At 39.2% G+C, this 17,117-nt stretch overlaps 1 protein-coding gene across 2 annotated transcripts in view; it reads right to left on the bottom strand.

Moving 5' to 3' along the window:
- Positions 1-17,117, bottom strand: part of SUCLG2 (succinate-CoA ligase GDP-forming subunit beta) — a 243,919-nt gene that overhangs the window by 191,473 nt on the left and 35,329 nt on the right. For both annotated transcript variants that reach the window (XM_072941639.1, XM_072941640.1), the window contains exon 2: positions 2,398-2,539. In XM_072941639.1, coding sequence (XP_072797740.1) covers positions 2,398-2,539 — 142 coding nt within the window. The remainder of the gene's footprint in view (positions 1-2,397; positions 2,540-17,117) is intronic.

The following is a 17,117-nucleotide window of genomic DNA, read 5'->3' on the forward strand; positions in this document are numbered from 1 at the left end:
CTACCAAAACTACTCACTGAGTAAGAGATGGATTATTCATTCATTCAGCAAATGAGGTGCCTGGGTTAGTTCTCTATAATCCCTTTTATCTCAGCGCAGGATCATGGGGAGGCCTGCCCGGGACCACCCCACCTAAAGAATTACCGCAGGTATGCACTGGCCAAGGCGCAGATGCAGCCACATCACTCTCAGCCCTTTTATCCAGTATAACTGTCCTTAGAAATCACTCTTCAAGAACCAAAATGGCTTTTTAAAACACTGATTTTCATTTTTTAATCTTCACTTCCTTCTATTTAAACTGGCTTCACTGTCCATCTCTCACCCTCCTCTGTTCACCCTGCCTTAGCAATGTAAATATCACCTCACCAACTCCTCCAGGGAAAAAATCCTGTCTGGCACACACAGTATGCAGTCCCCATCACAAAGTGGTGGCTACATAAATGCTTATAAAACAAATCCATGACTGAGAAGCCAATCAGTTCCGTTAAGTCCGAATCTCTATGAAAATCTGAACAGCAAGTCCTCTTAGCTGTGTGCCACCTAAGGGAGGTGGGGGGTAATCAGTTAGCTTCCAGAATTCCCTTAAGAAGGGTCCTTAGACCTGGACTACTAGCGTGTCATCACATTTAAGAAAATAATAGGGAAAATGAAGACTAAAGATCAACTTGAACTTTACATTTCTTGCTCTCATTACCCAATCCCCAAACCACAGGAGTATAAAATAAAAATGATCCTTTCATGTAAAGAGATTGGAACACTAACCTTTACTGAGTCTATTACCACAGTTCACTGAGGAACTCTTATCCAGGTTTAGGTCTAATTTTACTATTTTCTTTTTTTACCATAAAAACCTATTTTGATAGTTTTTGAAAATGAAACCAATTTTCATTTCTTAAAAAATAAATTGCCCTCAGTTTCTACATTTAGCACCTGAAAATTACAAAGTCATTATTTTCTAGAATATAAGTTAGAAGAAGAAAAAGGCTCGCTCATCTTCCACAGCTGCATCCACTGTGCCTAAAACGTGGTTGACAATAAACATTTGTTGAAAAAAAGATTAAGTATACATTTCAACTGACATAACAGAGAAGGGATCTGGTGTATAAGCACCTGGGAGAAGCCTGAAAGGGAGATAAAAGAACAATTATAGCTGAAGTACCTCATTGCTTATTCTTAAAAGAGCACAGAAAATTAGAAAATTGAAATACGGAGCCTGCCCCTATTTTGCACTCTCAAACTTTGCTACAGCTGCCTGGGCAAGGCCAGTGAGCAGATGCTCTATTCTTCATTTTTACTGGGAAACAACTGCTCTCCAAGGTTGCAGGCAAAGGAAGCACATGCACCTCCTTCTAGGGTCCAGATCCACACTGTCCAATAGGGGAGCTACAAGACACATGTGTCTTTCTAGCAGCTGAAATGTGGCTAGTGTGAAATGAGATGTTCTGGAGATACAAAATATAAATCAGATTTGTGAACATTAGGGAAAAAAAAGAATATAAAATAACCCCTTGAAAATTGTTTTATATTAATTACATGCTGCAATGATAATATTTTGAATAGACTGGGATAAACAAAATGTATTGTTGAAATTTGTTTCACCTGTTTCTTTTTACTTTTATTAAGGTGACTTAGAAAATTTAAAAGTACTTATGTGGCTCACGTTATATTTCTAATGGACGGTGCTAATTCAGACTGACAACGAGAGTGTATACAGCACCAGAAGGAATGTTCACTGAAAAACATACAGGGAAATCTGAGTCCTAATTTCTTAATTACTAGGGAAACAAGTTAGACTTTCTACCATGTACCAGAGTGCACTCACCCTTAGGGCTCACAACTGCACTGGGAGATAAATACATTAGCCTTCATTTACAGACAAGGAAACTGAAGCACAGAAAAGCAAAGGCACTTATGCAAATTTACAGAGCTGATAAATGATAGGGTAACATGCTGAACCAATGTCAAATTGACTCCAAACGCACATTCTTCTCTTTCTCTCCTCCAGTCACTCAGAGGGAACTGTTCCCATGTTCGAAGAGGCATAATAAAAGATGCTAACTATCTTGCCTGACTTACCCTGCAATGGACTTCTCTCTGACACTTTACACCCTTCAACTATATTTCTCCCAGTCACTAAACCACAGATAAGAGAACTAGAAGAAATGGTGACTAAGAAACTCTGAAAAAATTACCATAGAATGACATCTCATATGCTGGTATTTCACGTAAAATAAAGTTTTCTTAATCAGGCATTTTGCCCTTATAACTCAAAAGTTCTCCACTGTACCTGTCACTGTTAGTATAACCTGCAACAAAGAAACTTAACTAGTGGGAAATGACTACCTGTGAATTCACTAATTTGGGCAGGTGTATTTCACCTGTTAGGGATTAGCTTACTTAGTCTCTTAGCGGCCTCAAGAGCATCATTCGCGGTGTCTGCTACAAAGAATCTTTGAACTTTCACTCCATTGTCAGACATCAGTTTCTTGCTCTGGTATTCCTGCAGGTTCAGCCATCTTCTGGGAGTTAATTGAACTGCCTAAAGAAATTGGGGGGAGATATGAACACATATTAGTAGCAAGAAAAATAAGTCAGCCTATAGGGCCAGTCTTTTTTTCTTAAGACTATTTTTTTTTGAGGGGGAGGTAATTAGGCTTACTTATTTGTTTATTTTAATGGAGGCACTGGGGATTGAACCCCAGGACTTCATTCATGCTAAGCATACACTCCACCGCTGAGCTTTACCTTACCCCCTACAGAGCCAGTCTTACAGGAACCTCCAATGGCAATCAGTAACATAGATATTAAAGGCAAAAGGAAAAAGAATCTATAATGAATTCTCAATGTTAATTGTTTTTCTAACGAACAGTGTTAAAGACAACTACACACGCACCCAAATGAATAAAGTTTATAATTTAGTTAACAGGAATGTTCCAAGGTCAATTTCCTGGTTTTGACATTACACTCAAACTATATATGATGTTAACGCTAGGGGACCTTGGGTGAAGAGTACACAGGACTGTTGCACTATTTCCACAGGTCTCTGTGAGTCTATAAGTACTTCAATAAAAGCTTTATTTTTTTAAATGTTGAGGACTCTGTTACATAGCATATGCCTTCTCCCATCTCCATCCCAAATAAATAAAGCTCATAACATTATTTTAATAACTGTATATGCATCATTAATCACTGAAGGTATCTCAAAAAACTTGTTTTAACTTTTTGAGGTCAATGGGCCACAGACTAACCCATCTCTTTGCTATGGTTTTTAATGAACTCTAGGTAGTCATTATGTGTTTAATCAGATTATCTCTTTCACACAGCAAAGTTGAATGCAATAACCTGAAAGAGTCGCCATTAATTAAACTACTAGTCCCTAAAAATTGTAACTTGTGTATCAAAGAAACTGCTTAAGCATCATGTAGAAGTGGTTTTCCAATATGCACTAATCAATTATTTATATCTGCACTGAAAGAAAATAACTAAAAGACATGACATGAACAAATAAATTCTCATTTTATCCAATAAGATCAACAGCATTCCCTATCAAATCCATAAACTTGGGTTTTAAAAGTAAAGAATAAAACAAGAATAGATGAATAGATTTAGTTTCATTACCAGCCATGAGTTATGATGCAAAGGAACCACTATTCACAGAAGGTGGGATAATGATGCCATTAATGAACATACACAAAAAAATCAATCACACAAATGGATCGCAAGACAAGTGGTGGCAGGACCTGACACACCTCCTAGTGGCTTTAGTCAAGGGCCTAGGTGGATATTCGAGGCAGTATCACACAGACCATAAAATGAGGTCCGCAGGGCTTTACAAATGGAGCCATTAGCTTTCAGGACCTCCAATGTGCCCTGAAAATGGCATTTTCTTCTGGGATCTCCAAGCTACAATGCACTAATGAAACTATTCTGGATGAGAGGCATTCCAACAAGGCTCCAGAATCTTACAGTTTAGACTGGGTTCTACTCAAGGCAGAGTGTGTCTTCAAATTCTTTGCGTCCTTATGAAGAATGAGATGGTGCTTGGCATATGGAAGATACTCAAAAATTACCAGTTAGATAGCCAAATGAATAAATTCTGCCTTGTGTCTTTTTTTCCCCTGATAAAGATAATTTTTTATTTCCAAAACTGATCTTCTCTAAAAATAGAAAAGCAAAAGTCCTTCAGATCTAAAATACGTAACATAATTTACACAAACTTGTAAAAAAAAATCAAATTTCCACATGATCAAGCCTCAAGCTATCTCTTTGTTCCATCTTTATAAATACTGGTAATGATATTTTTAATATTGAAGTTGCCTGCAGTTCTTCTTTACAAACAGATAATGCTAAGACAAAAATAAACTGCCAGACAAACAATGCTCACATCATTTACTGTAAATAATTTAACTGTATATGATTTGTTAATCTTAATTCTGAAATTTTAAGACTTAATGAAACATTAGTATTTGAGAAACACATTTCAAAAATGAACATCCTTGTCGCCTTAGCAGTCTTAACAGCACCTCACGTAACATGCTAAGAAAAATTCAAGCTTAAAGCATTTAGTAAAAGCCCCCTAAAGAAAGAATAAACAGTACGTATATGCCATATTCTGGGACCACTTTTAAAAGGCAAATGGGGAAGGATCAATAGATTAAGTCTATGTTGACAAACCAATTTAAAGCCATTAACAGAAGAAGAAAAGAAATACTGTTTGAAAAGAACATCTGAGAGAGACTAAAAACAACCACAGTGTGGTTGTGGTCAATTTCTTTTCATCAGAACACCAACTGTATTAATTTTGGATATGTTAATGCAATCTGCTGCAAACTAATTGCAATTGATCCAGACACCAGCTTCATAGACGTATAACATATATTGACTATTTCTGCACTGATTCAAAATGAAAAGCTGCTTAAAGTCTGCTTGCTGCTCTTAAATTGAAAACCAACGCAGTGAACAGAGTTCCAAAGCGACTGCTGATACTCAAGCTATCACTCCACAAAATGATCACCTTACAGAACAATTACCTATATTTGTCAATCCTAAACTTGGAAGCATGGGGTCCCTGACTGAGTCTAAAACTTCATTAACTCAATTTCATCATTAAGAATTTATGATACGTCTAGAGAGGAACAAGGTAAGTCTACTTCTGCACTTTCATGGGGAAGAAAAAAAGAAGAGAAATAGTTATTAAGTAGATGGACAGTGTGAAGTATACTGAAAATGTAATCAACTGCTGAATAAAAATAACAATATTAATTGTCCCAACTACTACTGAATGAACATTCCCCACGTGTTAGGCATTATACTAAGCATTTATATTACCTAATGGTCAAAAAAATCATAAAAAGTCAAGTATTATTATCTTTCTCTACCTATCATTAATGTAAACTAATAAAGATTCCTAACTTCCTCCTTCCAGGCACTTCCTTGCCTCCAGATGAAGTTAGATGAGGCTGTGTAACTAGTTCCACTAGCAAGGTGTGAGTACACATGGTGCATGCATGACATATTAGGCCCAACATCTGACTGCCAACCCTCCTACACATCCAAGTTCTCTCTTTCTTGACCTGGGGATTGATCGACTATAATACTGTTTCTATTCTGGCCCTATTTTCCCAGAGGCCTCTTGGTGATAAAGACTGAGACTGGCACAAGCAAGATCATATTCTTGTCTTCAAAAGGCCAAAAATCTACCAGGAGTAGGATTCCAATGAAACACTAGCACAGCACATGTAAGGAAAAATGTAACTGTTTCAGGCTTTGGGAGGGACAGAAGTGGAGGTGTGAACGGGTGCTGTTCTAAGGCTCTAGAATGACAGAAGTAGTGTAGTTCAACTCGCAGGAAGAGCTACCAGTTAAAACCCCCAGTTAAAACCCCAGGCTAAGATCTTCACTGAAGTCATGAATCTCCCACGGAATCTAGGAACTCTGGAATGTGAGTAATGTAAGAGAGTTTAAAGATCATCTGACCCAGTGCCTTTCAATTGTTTCTGCCAGTTATTTGCTTGTCCCCTGTGCTCTTTGCCAACTGGCTCCTGCCTAAATTTGAGACTGGGTTCAGAGACTGGACAGTGAGAAGACACCAGGCTCCAGCTTCCTCTTTCTGAGTCAGGCTGCCACTCCAGCAGTGACTGCATCTCCTCTAAAGCTCCAGGTCCCTCCAGACAGCCCTTCCTTCCATAACTCCTGCTATCTCCTGGCGGAATTATCTTCCCCTGTTAGAGTCTATTAAATGGCCTAGTGTTCCACAGAGCCTGAAGATGCTCCTTCCAGGCATCACAGCAGAAGGGGAATGGCAGTGGCCCAATATAAAGATGACTCTGGGATCTTACTCTGCAGCAGTCTGCCAGGCAGTCCATGCTTCATATATTGGGGTTCCCAGGTATGAAAGGACTACTGGGGTCCAACCTCCTCATTTTAGTCAGAAACCCTTAGGCTCAAAGACGAAGTAACATGCTTAAGGACCCTACAATGAGCTAGATAGAGTCAGAGTGAGAACTGGACGAATTCCAATTGTCTTTCCTTCTTTCATACAGATTTTGGCTGAGGGACCATATCAGGAACAGCATCGTGTTCTCAAAACAGCTGGAGTGGGTGGGCACCTGGGTTTAGCTCCTTCTGGATTTGGGCACTGACCTTTCCATCACTCCCTTCCCTTCCATGTTTCCTTGACAGAGCAAGCATTTCTAAACTTGGAAGGGAAGGGGAAAATACAACTTAAAAGAAAAGCTGTGAATAAAGATTTAAGAGCCTATGGGAACAAGGGAGTAGAGGCAGAAGAAAAAGAATGAAAAATGAGGGAAAGGACAAAGAGAACTAAGAGATAAAAAGACAATGACTAAGCAGCCAAAATTCACAAGGAACTCAAAACACAAAATTAGACAGCTACACAGAAAAAAATTATACAACCGAGAAAGCAAGCCTCACCCCATGGTTTTAAAATTAGAGGTGTACAGACTACTAAAATAGCACCACAGGAGGAAAAAAAAATCAATAAATGAAGTATAGAAAGAAATGTCACTGAGCTAGGTGCCCCACAAAGGGAGAATTTGGGAGCCACATGTGCCCACTGGCTCTCTGCGCTCCCTGTCTTTTTTCAGCCTGACTTTCCACACTATGGCTTCACTCAGGAAAACAACGTAATGGAGTGTGAGAAAGAGCCAAAAACCCACGAGTAACCAGGAAAAGAAGAAATTAAAACAAAACTGAGAAGCTGTTTTGCCAAAAGGAACCAAGATGCCATCGGACAGGGAGAACAAAATGATGGTCTGACAATGTTGCTGGTGAAAGTATGATGAAATGGGCTTTCTCATACACTATCCGTGCAAACCAAACACCAGTGAAATGACCTTCAAAGACAGTGTGACAGCATTAATGGTAACTAAAACACTCACACCCTCTGAACCAGAAAGTCTACTTCTTGAGTGTTTAAACTTGAGTGTTTAAGCAAAACACTCAAGTGTGTACCAGGGATATGTACAAGGCTCTTCTGTGCAGTGCTGTACATAATAAAGGGTAAAGTTGGATATGATCTAAACACTCATCAGACAGGAGACTGGCTAATTAAACAATGTATTCAAACTATATGAAGCATTAAAAATAGCTGTGGCAACACACTAGCACCAGTATCCATATGTGCCCCTCCATTCTCAGTTGTCTCACACCTAGTGTGCCAAAACTTTGCAGCAACCATGTGCAACCCTCCAACACCCTTTTGCAGAGACTGCAAAGACCTAGAAGCTGCGTGTGGAGAGGGTGGAGTCATAGGGTTGAAACAGCATGGGTTACTGAGATATTACATGGAGGACCGTTGTCTTGGATTCACCTGACCCACATAAGTAAGAACAGTCTAACACTGATTATTCTTCAAGGATGTTACTGGAAGAAAACAGCAGGAAAAAACAAAAACAAAAGCAAAGCAAAGCAAAACAAAACAAAACAAAACAAAACAAAACAAAACAAAACAAAAACCCAGCAAGTTTCTTTCAATACATAAAGTAGAATAATATTTATATCTCAGACACACGTGTCCATACACAAAGCAATATTCTGTGTCTTTTAAGATTATATATATGCATAAGTAAATGTATAGGAAAAGAGCCAGAAGAAGTTCACCAAGCTTAATGCCAATAAACTTGAGGAGGGCAGATGAGGAAGATGGTAATCAAAGAAAGATTTAAACTAATCTTTAATTTTTTAAAAAATTCATAGAAAAAAACATTTATTACTTGTGTAATGAAAATCAATCTACTCAAAAACAACATTGAGAGGATTAATCAAATGCATATCTCAAATGCATAGCCCTGAGTCCATTAACTTGTCTGGAAAATGAAGGGCTTGTACCCTTACTTAAATGTAGCAGGGGTTCTTCAAATGTGGTGTGAAATCGAGGTGGGGGAGCAAAAGCTTGCCTTTTCTGTTACACCAAACTACAATCTCTAATATAAACTCCTGCTGTTAGATAGGAAGAGGCTCTTAAACATCATTTCAAGCTCTCAATACCAATGGTGACAGTGGAATACAAACAAGGAATCAGCTGTAAACTCAAGAGGAAAATATACAGGCAGAGAAGGCAGATGCTCAGTGGGCTGTGGCAGGCCAAGAGTCGGTATTTGTTTCTTATATTTTAGTTTTTGCAAGTGTTATTCTGTATGCAAATTAGCATCCATAAATCTACCTTAGTCATGTTACCTAGGAAATACTACACTTCAAATAAACGTGTTGGTGCAAATGAAAAGACAGATATAACTCAATGTGTCTCAATACGAGTATCATAAAGTAAAAGGTCTGCATGTTTAAAACAAGCTCTAATGAAGAAGTCACTTCACTGTCGCCTTGGAAAAGAGATTAAGTGGGATCCCGTTTCTAAGAGGAAAATAATAATAATAAGGATAATAATAGTACTCTTCTGCTTAGCCCTTAATATGATAATGCCAGCACGTCAACTCCTCCTTCACAAAGTAAAGATGCTAAAGAAACAGATAAAGAAGAGCAGTATCATGATTAGAAGCCTAAGCTTATGGAAAGGAAAAATGTCAGACTTAGAAGAAAGAGCAAGAATGTGGGTACTGAATCTGTTACATTTTACTGTGTGTTGAGGCTAAAGTGTGGGGTCTTCATGTGGGTCACCTTTCAAAATACAGTATCCTTTTTGTCTAGAACTGGACGCTTGTCTTTTAGGTTGTGCCCACTTTGCACACTGTAAGGAAATTAATTAACCAATGAATTAGTCCCGTGTGCTGAGTCCCTGAACTCCAGCAGGGGTACAGAGGGACGCTACCCACTATGGATGAGAGAAATGGTAGCTCAAATTAGTTTCCTCATTTACAAAAGGGAGGAAACTAACAGGCCCACCCTCATAGGTTGCTGTGAAGATTAAATGAGTTCATATGTGCAACTCAACTGGAACAATGCCCAGCATATCATAAGTACTAAAAAAAAGTTAGTTACTATTATTTAATGCAGAAATACAAAGGGGGAGAAAAAGTGTGACAAAGAAACACTTAGTAATCACTAGAATAAAAATAGCAGGTGATCATATAAATGATAAAGAAGCACCCTTTTAGTGTCCTGCTACTTACCTTAAATGCATTTACAGAGGTATTTTTAAGCTCTATTAGTGCAATGTTATACTTACTTCATGCAACAATTATAGAAAGAGACAGAACAGTAATTTACAAGGAGAGGGACCACACAATCTCACATTCGGTAAGCAACTTAAAATGTGCTGTTTGTGCTACATGAATTTACTTTCCGTCTCATTTAAGCCAGAATATCCCCATCTCACAGATGAGGAGTTTTGAAGGTGAGAAAGTTTAAGTAACTTGTCTAAGGCCATTCAGCTGATTAAGTGAGAGAGTCAAGATGAGAACCGAAGTTTCTCTCCCTAAAATATGCAGGAGCTTTCTATTACTACAACTGAGTTTTTTTTTTTCTTTCTGTAAATTGTATGTCAATCCTTACAACTACCACAGACAAAAACTATACTGCCATTCCTGACCTAAATATATAATTCTCCATTTAAAAGAAGGGGAAATTAAGCAATGGACAAATTTGGAACACTAATAAAGATGGTGTGGTACTTAGAGAAACAGTATTGATGGAATGTGGAATTTAGAGTAGATGGCTAAAGGAAAAGTACTTTAAAGTTTACTGATCAAGAGAAGTAATAATTGAGCTCTTTTTTTACAACAATTAGACAAGGATCAGACTAGCAGCCCAAAGCCATTTGGCCCCCCTTACAATGCATCCCTGATGTATCACCTCTCTAAAGCTCCCCAGTAAGGGGGGCAGCATCTGTTACAAAAACAAAATTATCTGTGCTACCAGGAAAGAACTGAAAGTTGAGCTTTTAGACTATCCAGACACTGGCATAGCTGGTTGCCACCTTAGATTTAATTCTTCTTAGAGTACCTTGAAAAGTACTATTTTTAAAAAACTAAACCAAATACTAGCTGTCATGTATGAGTGCCATGGAGCTGCAGGAACTGTACTAGATCCCAGACAAGCATCACGTCATTTAATTCTCACAGCCATCCTAGGAAGAAAGAAACTGGCACTAGCCCATTTTACAGATGAGCAAATTAAGGCTCAGAAAAGCTAAGTGATTAGAGGTAGAGACTTATTTTGAACCCAGGTGTGTCTGACTTCAAACTCTGTGCTCTTCAAGGAAGCAGAAATGGTGAATCGCCTCCCAGCCCACAGAAATGGGTCCTGAGCAGTGAAATTAACTGGGGCGGGAGGAGAAGCAGGAGGCCCTGGTTTATAAATTTCACTTCAGGATGGTATAGAACTATACTGAAAAAGGTTTAAGGGAAAAATGAGACGCTCTGAATGAGAGAGAGGCTCCTGGATGGATTTCACTAAGTCAAAAGAATTAAGATTCCCAAAGATACTGCCTCATTCTTTTTATTCTAGGTTCAGCAGAAACACAGCCTATTTTTTTTTAAGGAGCAAAGAAATGTAAAATTCTTTGTAGTAAGGACAAATGCCCAAAGGAGAGTTCACTCCGTAACTCCATACTGCCAGCAGTAAGGAAGAAAGGAGAAAAATGTGCAGCCTTGATAAACATTAGCATATTAACACAACAGCAGAAACAAATGTATAAAAGGCTCTAAAAATACTGGGAAGCATCATTTCAAAATGCCTGCCTGTTCCCTGGTGGAGTACACCAGCTCAATTATGTTGCAGAGGAAAATCACCTTAAGTTTCCACTGTCAACGGAAGTAGGCAAGATTAATTTATATAGAGAAAGAAAACAAATTAAGTTAGCATAAACATACACTTGTATTTAACCCTACCAAGGAAACAGGCAGAACCTATACCTTGTTCATTTAATCAGCAATTCTCTGTGGGACTTTGCAACGTGGTGGTCAGCATGCTTGGTTTCCAAGATCTACTGGTCAACGGCATACGCAAGCTTTTAGCTGTCACAGAGCTTGTGTCCTCAGAGGGGAGGCAGGGAAGACGTGAGCACATCAATGAAGCATGTAATTACAGAGTGGGAAGTGCTAAGAAGGAAATAAAATATACATGATGAATAACAGTGGCCACCAGTAGCCTGAGTGGTCACTCTGAGGACAGGACATCCAGCAGAGACCTGAAGACAGAAAGGAGGTAAACATGTGAAGAAAGTGTGGGGAGAAGCAGAGTAGGCATGTCCCCAGGCCCTGAGACAGGAAAGGCTTAGCATAACCAGAACAAGGGATACTCTTGAGAGGGACCAGGGTGGAAAGGTGAGCAAGGACCAGACCACGCAGGTACTTATAAGCTAAGGTCCTGAGTTTATAAGCTAAGGTCCTGAGATTTTATCTACTACAGAGCTTTAAGTAGGGAGGTGAGAAAATCAAATCCACATTTTAAAAAGTCACTCTGCCTTCTGTTTACAGAATGAAACCAGTTGCAAGAGAGCAGCATTAAACCAGACCAGAGTATGCAACCTTTTTCTGTGAACAGCCAAATAATAGTTAATATTTTAGGCTTTGAGGACAGATAGTCTCTGTTTCAACTATTCAACTCTGCCTTTGTAGCATAAGCAGGCATAGATAATATAAAAGAGAATGGGCAGGGCAGTGTTCCAATAAAGCTTTATTTTCAAAACCAGGATGTGGTGGGTAGGCCACCATTTGCAGACCCCTCACTAGACCACAGAGAAGGGCAGTGGTAGAGGTGGAAATAAAGAGAAATAAAGGGATTCTGTAGAGTATGGTGATGAAGCAAAGCTCAATCTAGTATGAGACACACATACACAAGTATACAACACAGAGAGACACTGTACACAGTTAGCTCATTAAACCTGGTGAGTTTTATGTACCTGCTAGTCATAAAAAAGCATCTCTTTAGAAACAATATCAACCTTGGATTTTTTGGCCCAAAACTGGCCTTTGCCTTATACTTCATTATTGATACTGCTGTATATCATTCCACCACATCAGAGCTGCTAGGCCTTTGATCTTATAACCTTCTTCCATTATTTAATATTAGTCCCAGCGGGCACCAGGCAAACTGCCCTGCTGTAGCACCATCCTGCTACAGTGGCCCATCTGCAGTTTCTCTCCAAGGAAAAAACACATGGCTTCCCTTGATTAAAGAGACACCGTGCAGGAATAGTAAAAAAAGAAAGAAAGAAAGAAAGAAAAAGAAATAAAAACTAAGGATTAATAAAAGGTGGCATATCCAATGGAATTCCATAAAATGGCTCAAATAAATGAGCCAACACTTGAAATAGATCAACACAAATAGTATTTCAAAAGCAAAACATAGAGAGGGAAAAACAAGCAAGTAACAGACAAGAAGAGCACGTAAGAATATGCATACTAAAACAGGAAATAAATAATATTCAACAATCTTATGGAAGCAAATTAAACAGTTCAGAGTATGCCACACCAAAATATGTCTCTCAGCAATAAGGATTATTTTGAGCTGAAGGCAACTGAAAAAAAGCAGAAACAAGAAAAACTCTCTGTTCCCACCTCACCCATCACCACATACACACACACACCAGGAAGAGCAGGATGATTCTTAATCACAGGAGACATCTGTACTCGGCACACACAGCAGTAGAGGGGTCAAACACATGGAACCTTACTAACTTGTCCTTATCTCTCCTTAGTGTCTCCCATATATTTACCTTCTCACAATTTGCTGCCCCTAGAAGCTCAAAGTCCTTTTCCTTTTTCTTGTCACTTCCTACAGATTTATTGTTCTGTTAAGATGCTACATAAGCCTGAGTTCTGGCCACCCCTTTGAGTTACTCGTCACTAAGTGTTCCCAGGTGTGGGCACTGCACCTATTAATAAAGTTTTCTTTGTTTTTCTCTTGTTAATCTGCTTTTGTCAGCCTAATCTACAGGTCCTAGAAGATGAACCTAAGATGGTAAAGGAAAAAGTTTTTTCCCTCCCCAACACATGTAAGTTGACATATCAAAACAAGTTTGGATGATGACATACCAAGTTTAGAATAGAGACTAGGTTAGAGGGCCAGAGAAGGGCATGGATTTTGGGAAGGATAACCAAGAGACTTCAGCTATATCAGTTACACTGTATGTCTTTTAAACACAATCTGAGCAAATATGAGAAAAAAGCAATGTTTGAAACATCTTTATATTGAACACATGATGACTGGGTATTAATCTCACCATTCTCCATTTTTTTTTCTAAATACAGTTATGTACATAATGTAATTAATTTAATAACCACTTAATTGCATGAGTTAAAATGGATTAATTAATTAATAAAATAGAAGGGGGCAAGCTGAAAAAAAATAATTTTCATCATGAAAAGTAAAAAATAAGATCAAGAAGAAACTGAGATCAAGCTGGCCAACAGCTCATGTTGTACATGAGTAGCTGAGCTCTGGAGGCCTTATTACACCTGCTGCCAAGCTGGCAATGCCTCAGCAAGTCAGCATGAAGCATCCATCCGTGTGCTCTGGCCTTTCCTTCACACCAGTACAACAGCTCTGCAGACCAGGTGAGCTTAGGGAAGGAGGGGAGGATATAGGCTTTTCCCCATGAACTTTCTAAGATTTGTGCCAGGTGGCTTACTCTCATGAAAGGTTCACGTTAATAAAAGTGGAGTTCCTGTTCATTTCTGGCATGAGTGAATAACTAGCAATTTCCTGGAAATTAAGTCACTGTTTCACCTCATAAAAATGTGTGTGTGTGATTTCCTCCACTCATTCAAGCAAGTTTCTGTGGCAGCAAAAAAGGGCTTTGGGGTTCCAAGAATACTCTTCATGCAAAAACTCACTGGAAAACAAATTCAAAACAGTGCAACAGTGTGACAGCCAGGGCTCAATCTCATTCTGAGGCCATTAATTGCTCAACTAACTCCAGCCAATTATTTTATACATTTACACATGCCATCAGAGTAAATTATATATAATCTCAGAGAAGGGAAAATGGTAGATATTTTTCATCAACCACCTTGCCCAAACATATCACTGTTGTGAGACTTACAGGGGTGTTTTTCAAGATCACCTCGAATGAGCCTGTGACCCTGAGCAAGTAAAGCAGAGATATTAGTAAAGCAGAAAACCCAGCTTTCCAGAGCTGCTGGACGGATACAAATAGGTAAGGTATATGAAGGTGCTTTGCTATGTGTGGTCAGCATGGCCATTACAATGAGTCACATGTGTCAACTCAGTGCATGAGATTCAGCTCCTCAATAGAGCCCTGCCACCCTCCCAGCTCCATCCCCTTCAGTTCCCAATTTGTTAGCCTGCCTTAAATTACTCCCTGAAGTCTCTTCCAATAAATTCAGTTGAAAGCTTGCAAGGCACAGACTTTATTTCAATCAACCCACTCATGCTCTTTCTAACAATCTAATAGCACTTAATAGTTTAGGATACATGTGAGTTTAATGGGATTTACCGGATAGAAATGGACTTCTCATGGCTTCTTTATAGCAGTAGTTTTGAGCGACCTACCTAACTCAATCTCACAGGTTCACCTGTCACGCTGGCATGCTGAAGAAATGATTCGGAGCGTAGTAAATGAAAGAACTTTGCTGGGGAAATTCCTGAAATCATCTCTCTGACATTTTAAAGGTTCACTGTATAGTATGATAATTGGTGTTTGCAAGGTTCCAAGCTCACTATTTGTGTTTAGAAAAAGACTTCATTCTTGTTAATGAATGAAATATTACTGGTATGGAAAGCGAAATTTTAGAATTGTCTGTTAAGAAAAATGTCAACATTATAAAGTTTCTTTTTCATATTTCCATTGTCAGAATTTCCATTTGTAGGAGAAATTACAATCTCAAGTATTAAATCTGATTGTCCAATACTCCATATAAAATGTCCTACTTATGAAAGAAAAGTACATGTCAGATCTTGATTCACATTATTCATCTCTTCTCTTGCAATAGTTCGAGTTTCTTTAGCCAGACTTGGTGAGGCACACAATCGCTAAATTTTACATGCATTTGTATGACTAGCCCATAGAAGTTAAAATTCAAGGCAAAGAAGAAGGGTATAGTTTAGTAGTACAGCACATGCCTAGAATGTAGGAGGTACTGGTTTCAATCCCCAATACTGTCTAAATCAATCAAGCAAGCAAGCCAGCCAAATTACCTCCCCCCTCTAAAGAAAGAGAAAGAGGGCCCACACTTGGGCTCTGTCAGTGATGTACCAGTTATTAAGCTATTTTCTATCAGCTCCAAAACCTCCCTTCCAGGTTCTCACCACTCCACCGACTGACACTCTGCAAATTATTTCCTCCTTGGCCAGCTGGCTTCCTATTAGGTTATGCCAAGATGAGACACCACTGGAGACTAAAAGGCTGGAGGATGGAGAAAGTATCTGCTCCTTTTGGCACGTGTGATGTTCTTTCACCAGAGCCCCGAGCCACAGCTCTTCACCCTGGCAGGAGCAGTGGATTCCAAGAGCAGCTGATTCTACTTTATAGGCTCTGCCAGCACTCCCAGACTAGCCTCAGAGCCACTGGAACCAGACAGGCAGTGCCTCTTCCTTCATGTGCTGGGCCCCAGCGCAGCAGGATTCCTTTTCCACGTTTCCAAGTTCTCAGAGAGGCCTGATCACTTCCTTGTACTCCAGGGATGGTCGGTACTTTCTACAACCTCTGCTTTAGTCAGTTCTCCTTTTGCCCTTGCAGTCCTCCAACATTTCTTTCATCAAATTGCTACAGTAAATTATCCCTGTTAAAATAACTAGTGTAGTTTCTCTGTTTCTGACTGGACTCTAAATGATAAAAGCAGGAATGGAAAGTATGAACACAGAGAAATTTAGTCACTGCCATTTCCCTGTTTCATAATTTCTTACTTGTAACTAATATTATATATTTACAGTGCTAGCTAGAATGCCAGGTCCATCAGGAACATACTTGTATTGTTCTCAGGGGAATGCCCAGTGCCTAGAACACTGTATGTATACCCAACAGGTACTCAGCTAAGTTTTTTATGGAATAAATGCATGTATAAAGGTTCAAGATGGACAAAGCTAACATCTACTCTCAAACTGTCTCAGAAGACTGATGTGCAGCTGGAAAGAATGTTTTGATAAGCTATTTGGGATGAATAAATGAAATGCCCAGAAGGACATGTGCAAGCAATCAGAGATGGTCACTAAATTTCTACCTAAGAGAAGGGAGTCTAGTTGACAACAGGGCTTTTTGGTGAGTGGACATGCAAGTTTGTGAACAGAGTTAAACTGCTCCCCATAGCACAAGAGAAGCTTCCTAGTGCATGGGGAAAAGTCTGAAGCAGAAAGAGAACAAGGGGGAAAAGACACATCCTATGAGACTGTGTAAGGGAGGCTGCAGTGAATGTGACATGCCGTCACATTTCCCCTGTGAAACCTTCAGCATAATCTGGCTCACCAGTGCTTTGGCGTAAGGATGTTGTTTCTGCCGAATATGAAAAGAAGCCAAGCACCATTCTGAATTAAACTTTGGCAAGAACAGACATTATCTGTGTGGTGTTTTCTAACACCAAATAGATGTCCATTTTCCCACACTAATTCTGCAATTCTCTGACACCCACTAGGTGTCCCAGGATTCAAATCTGACACTAACTCCCAAAGTAAACACAGATTCCAGAGGTTAAGGGCTCAGTCCCACAAGACTGCCCCCACTTCAGATGCCAACCACAAAT

Source organism: Vicugna pacos, chromosome 17 (genome assembly GCF_048564905.1).
Source record: "Vicugna pacos chromosome 17, VicPac4, whole genome shotgun sequence".
NCBI classification, from domain to species: domain Eukaryota; kingdom Metazoa; phylum Chordata; class Mammalia; order Artiodactyla; family Camelidae; genus Vicugna; species Vicugna pacos.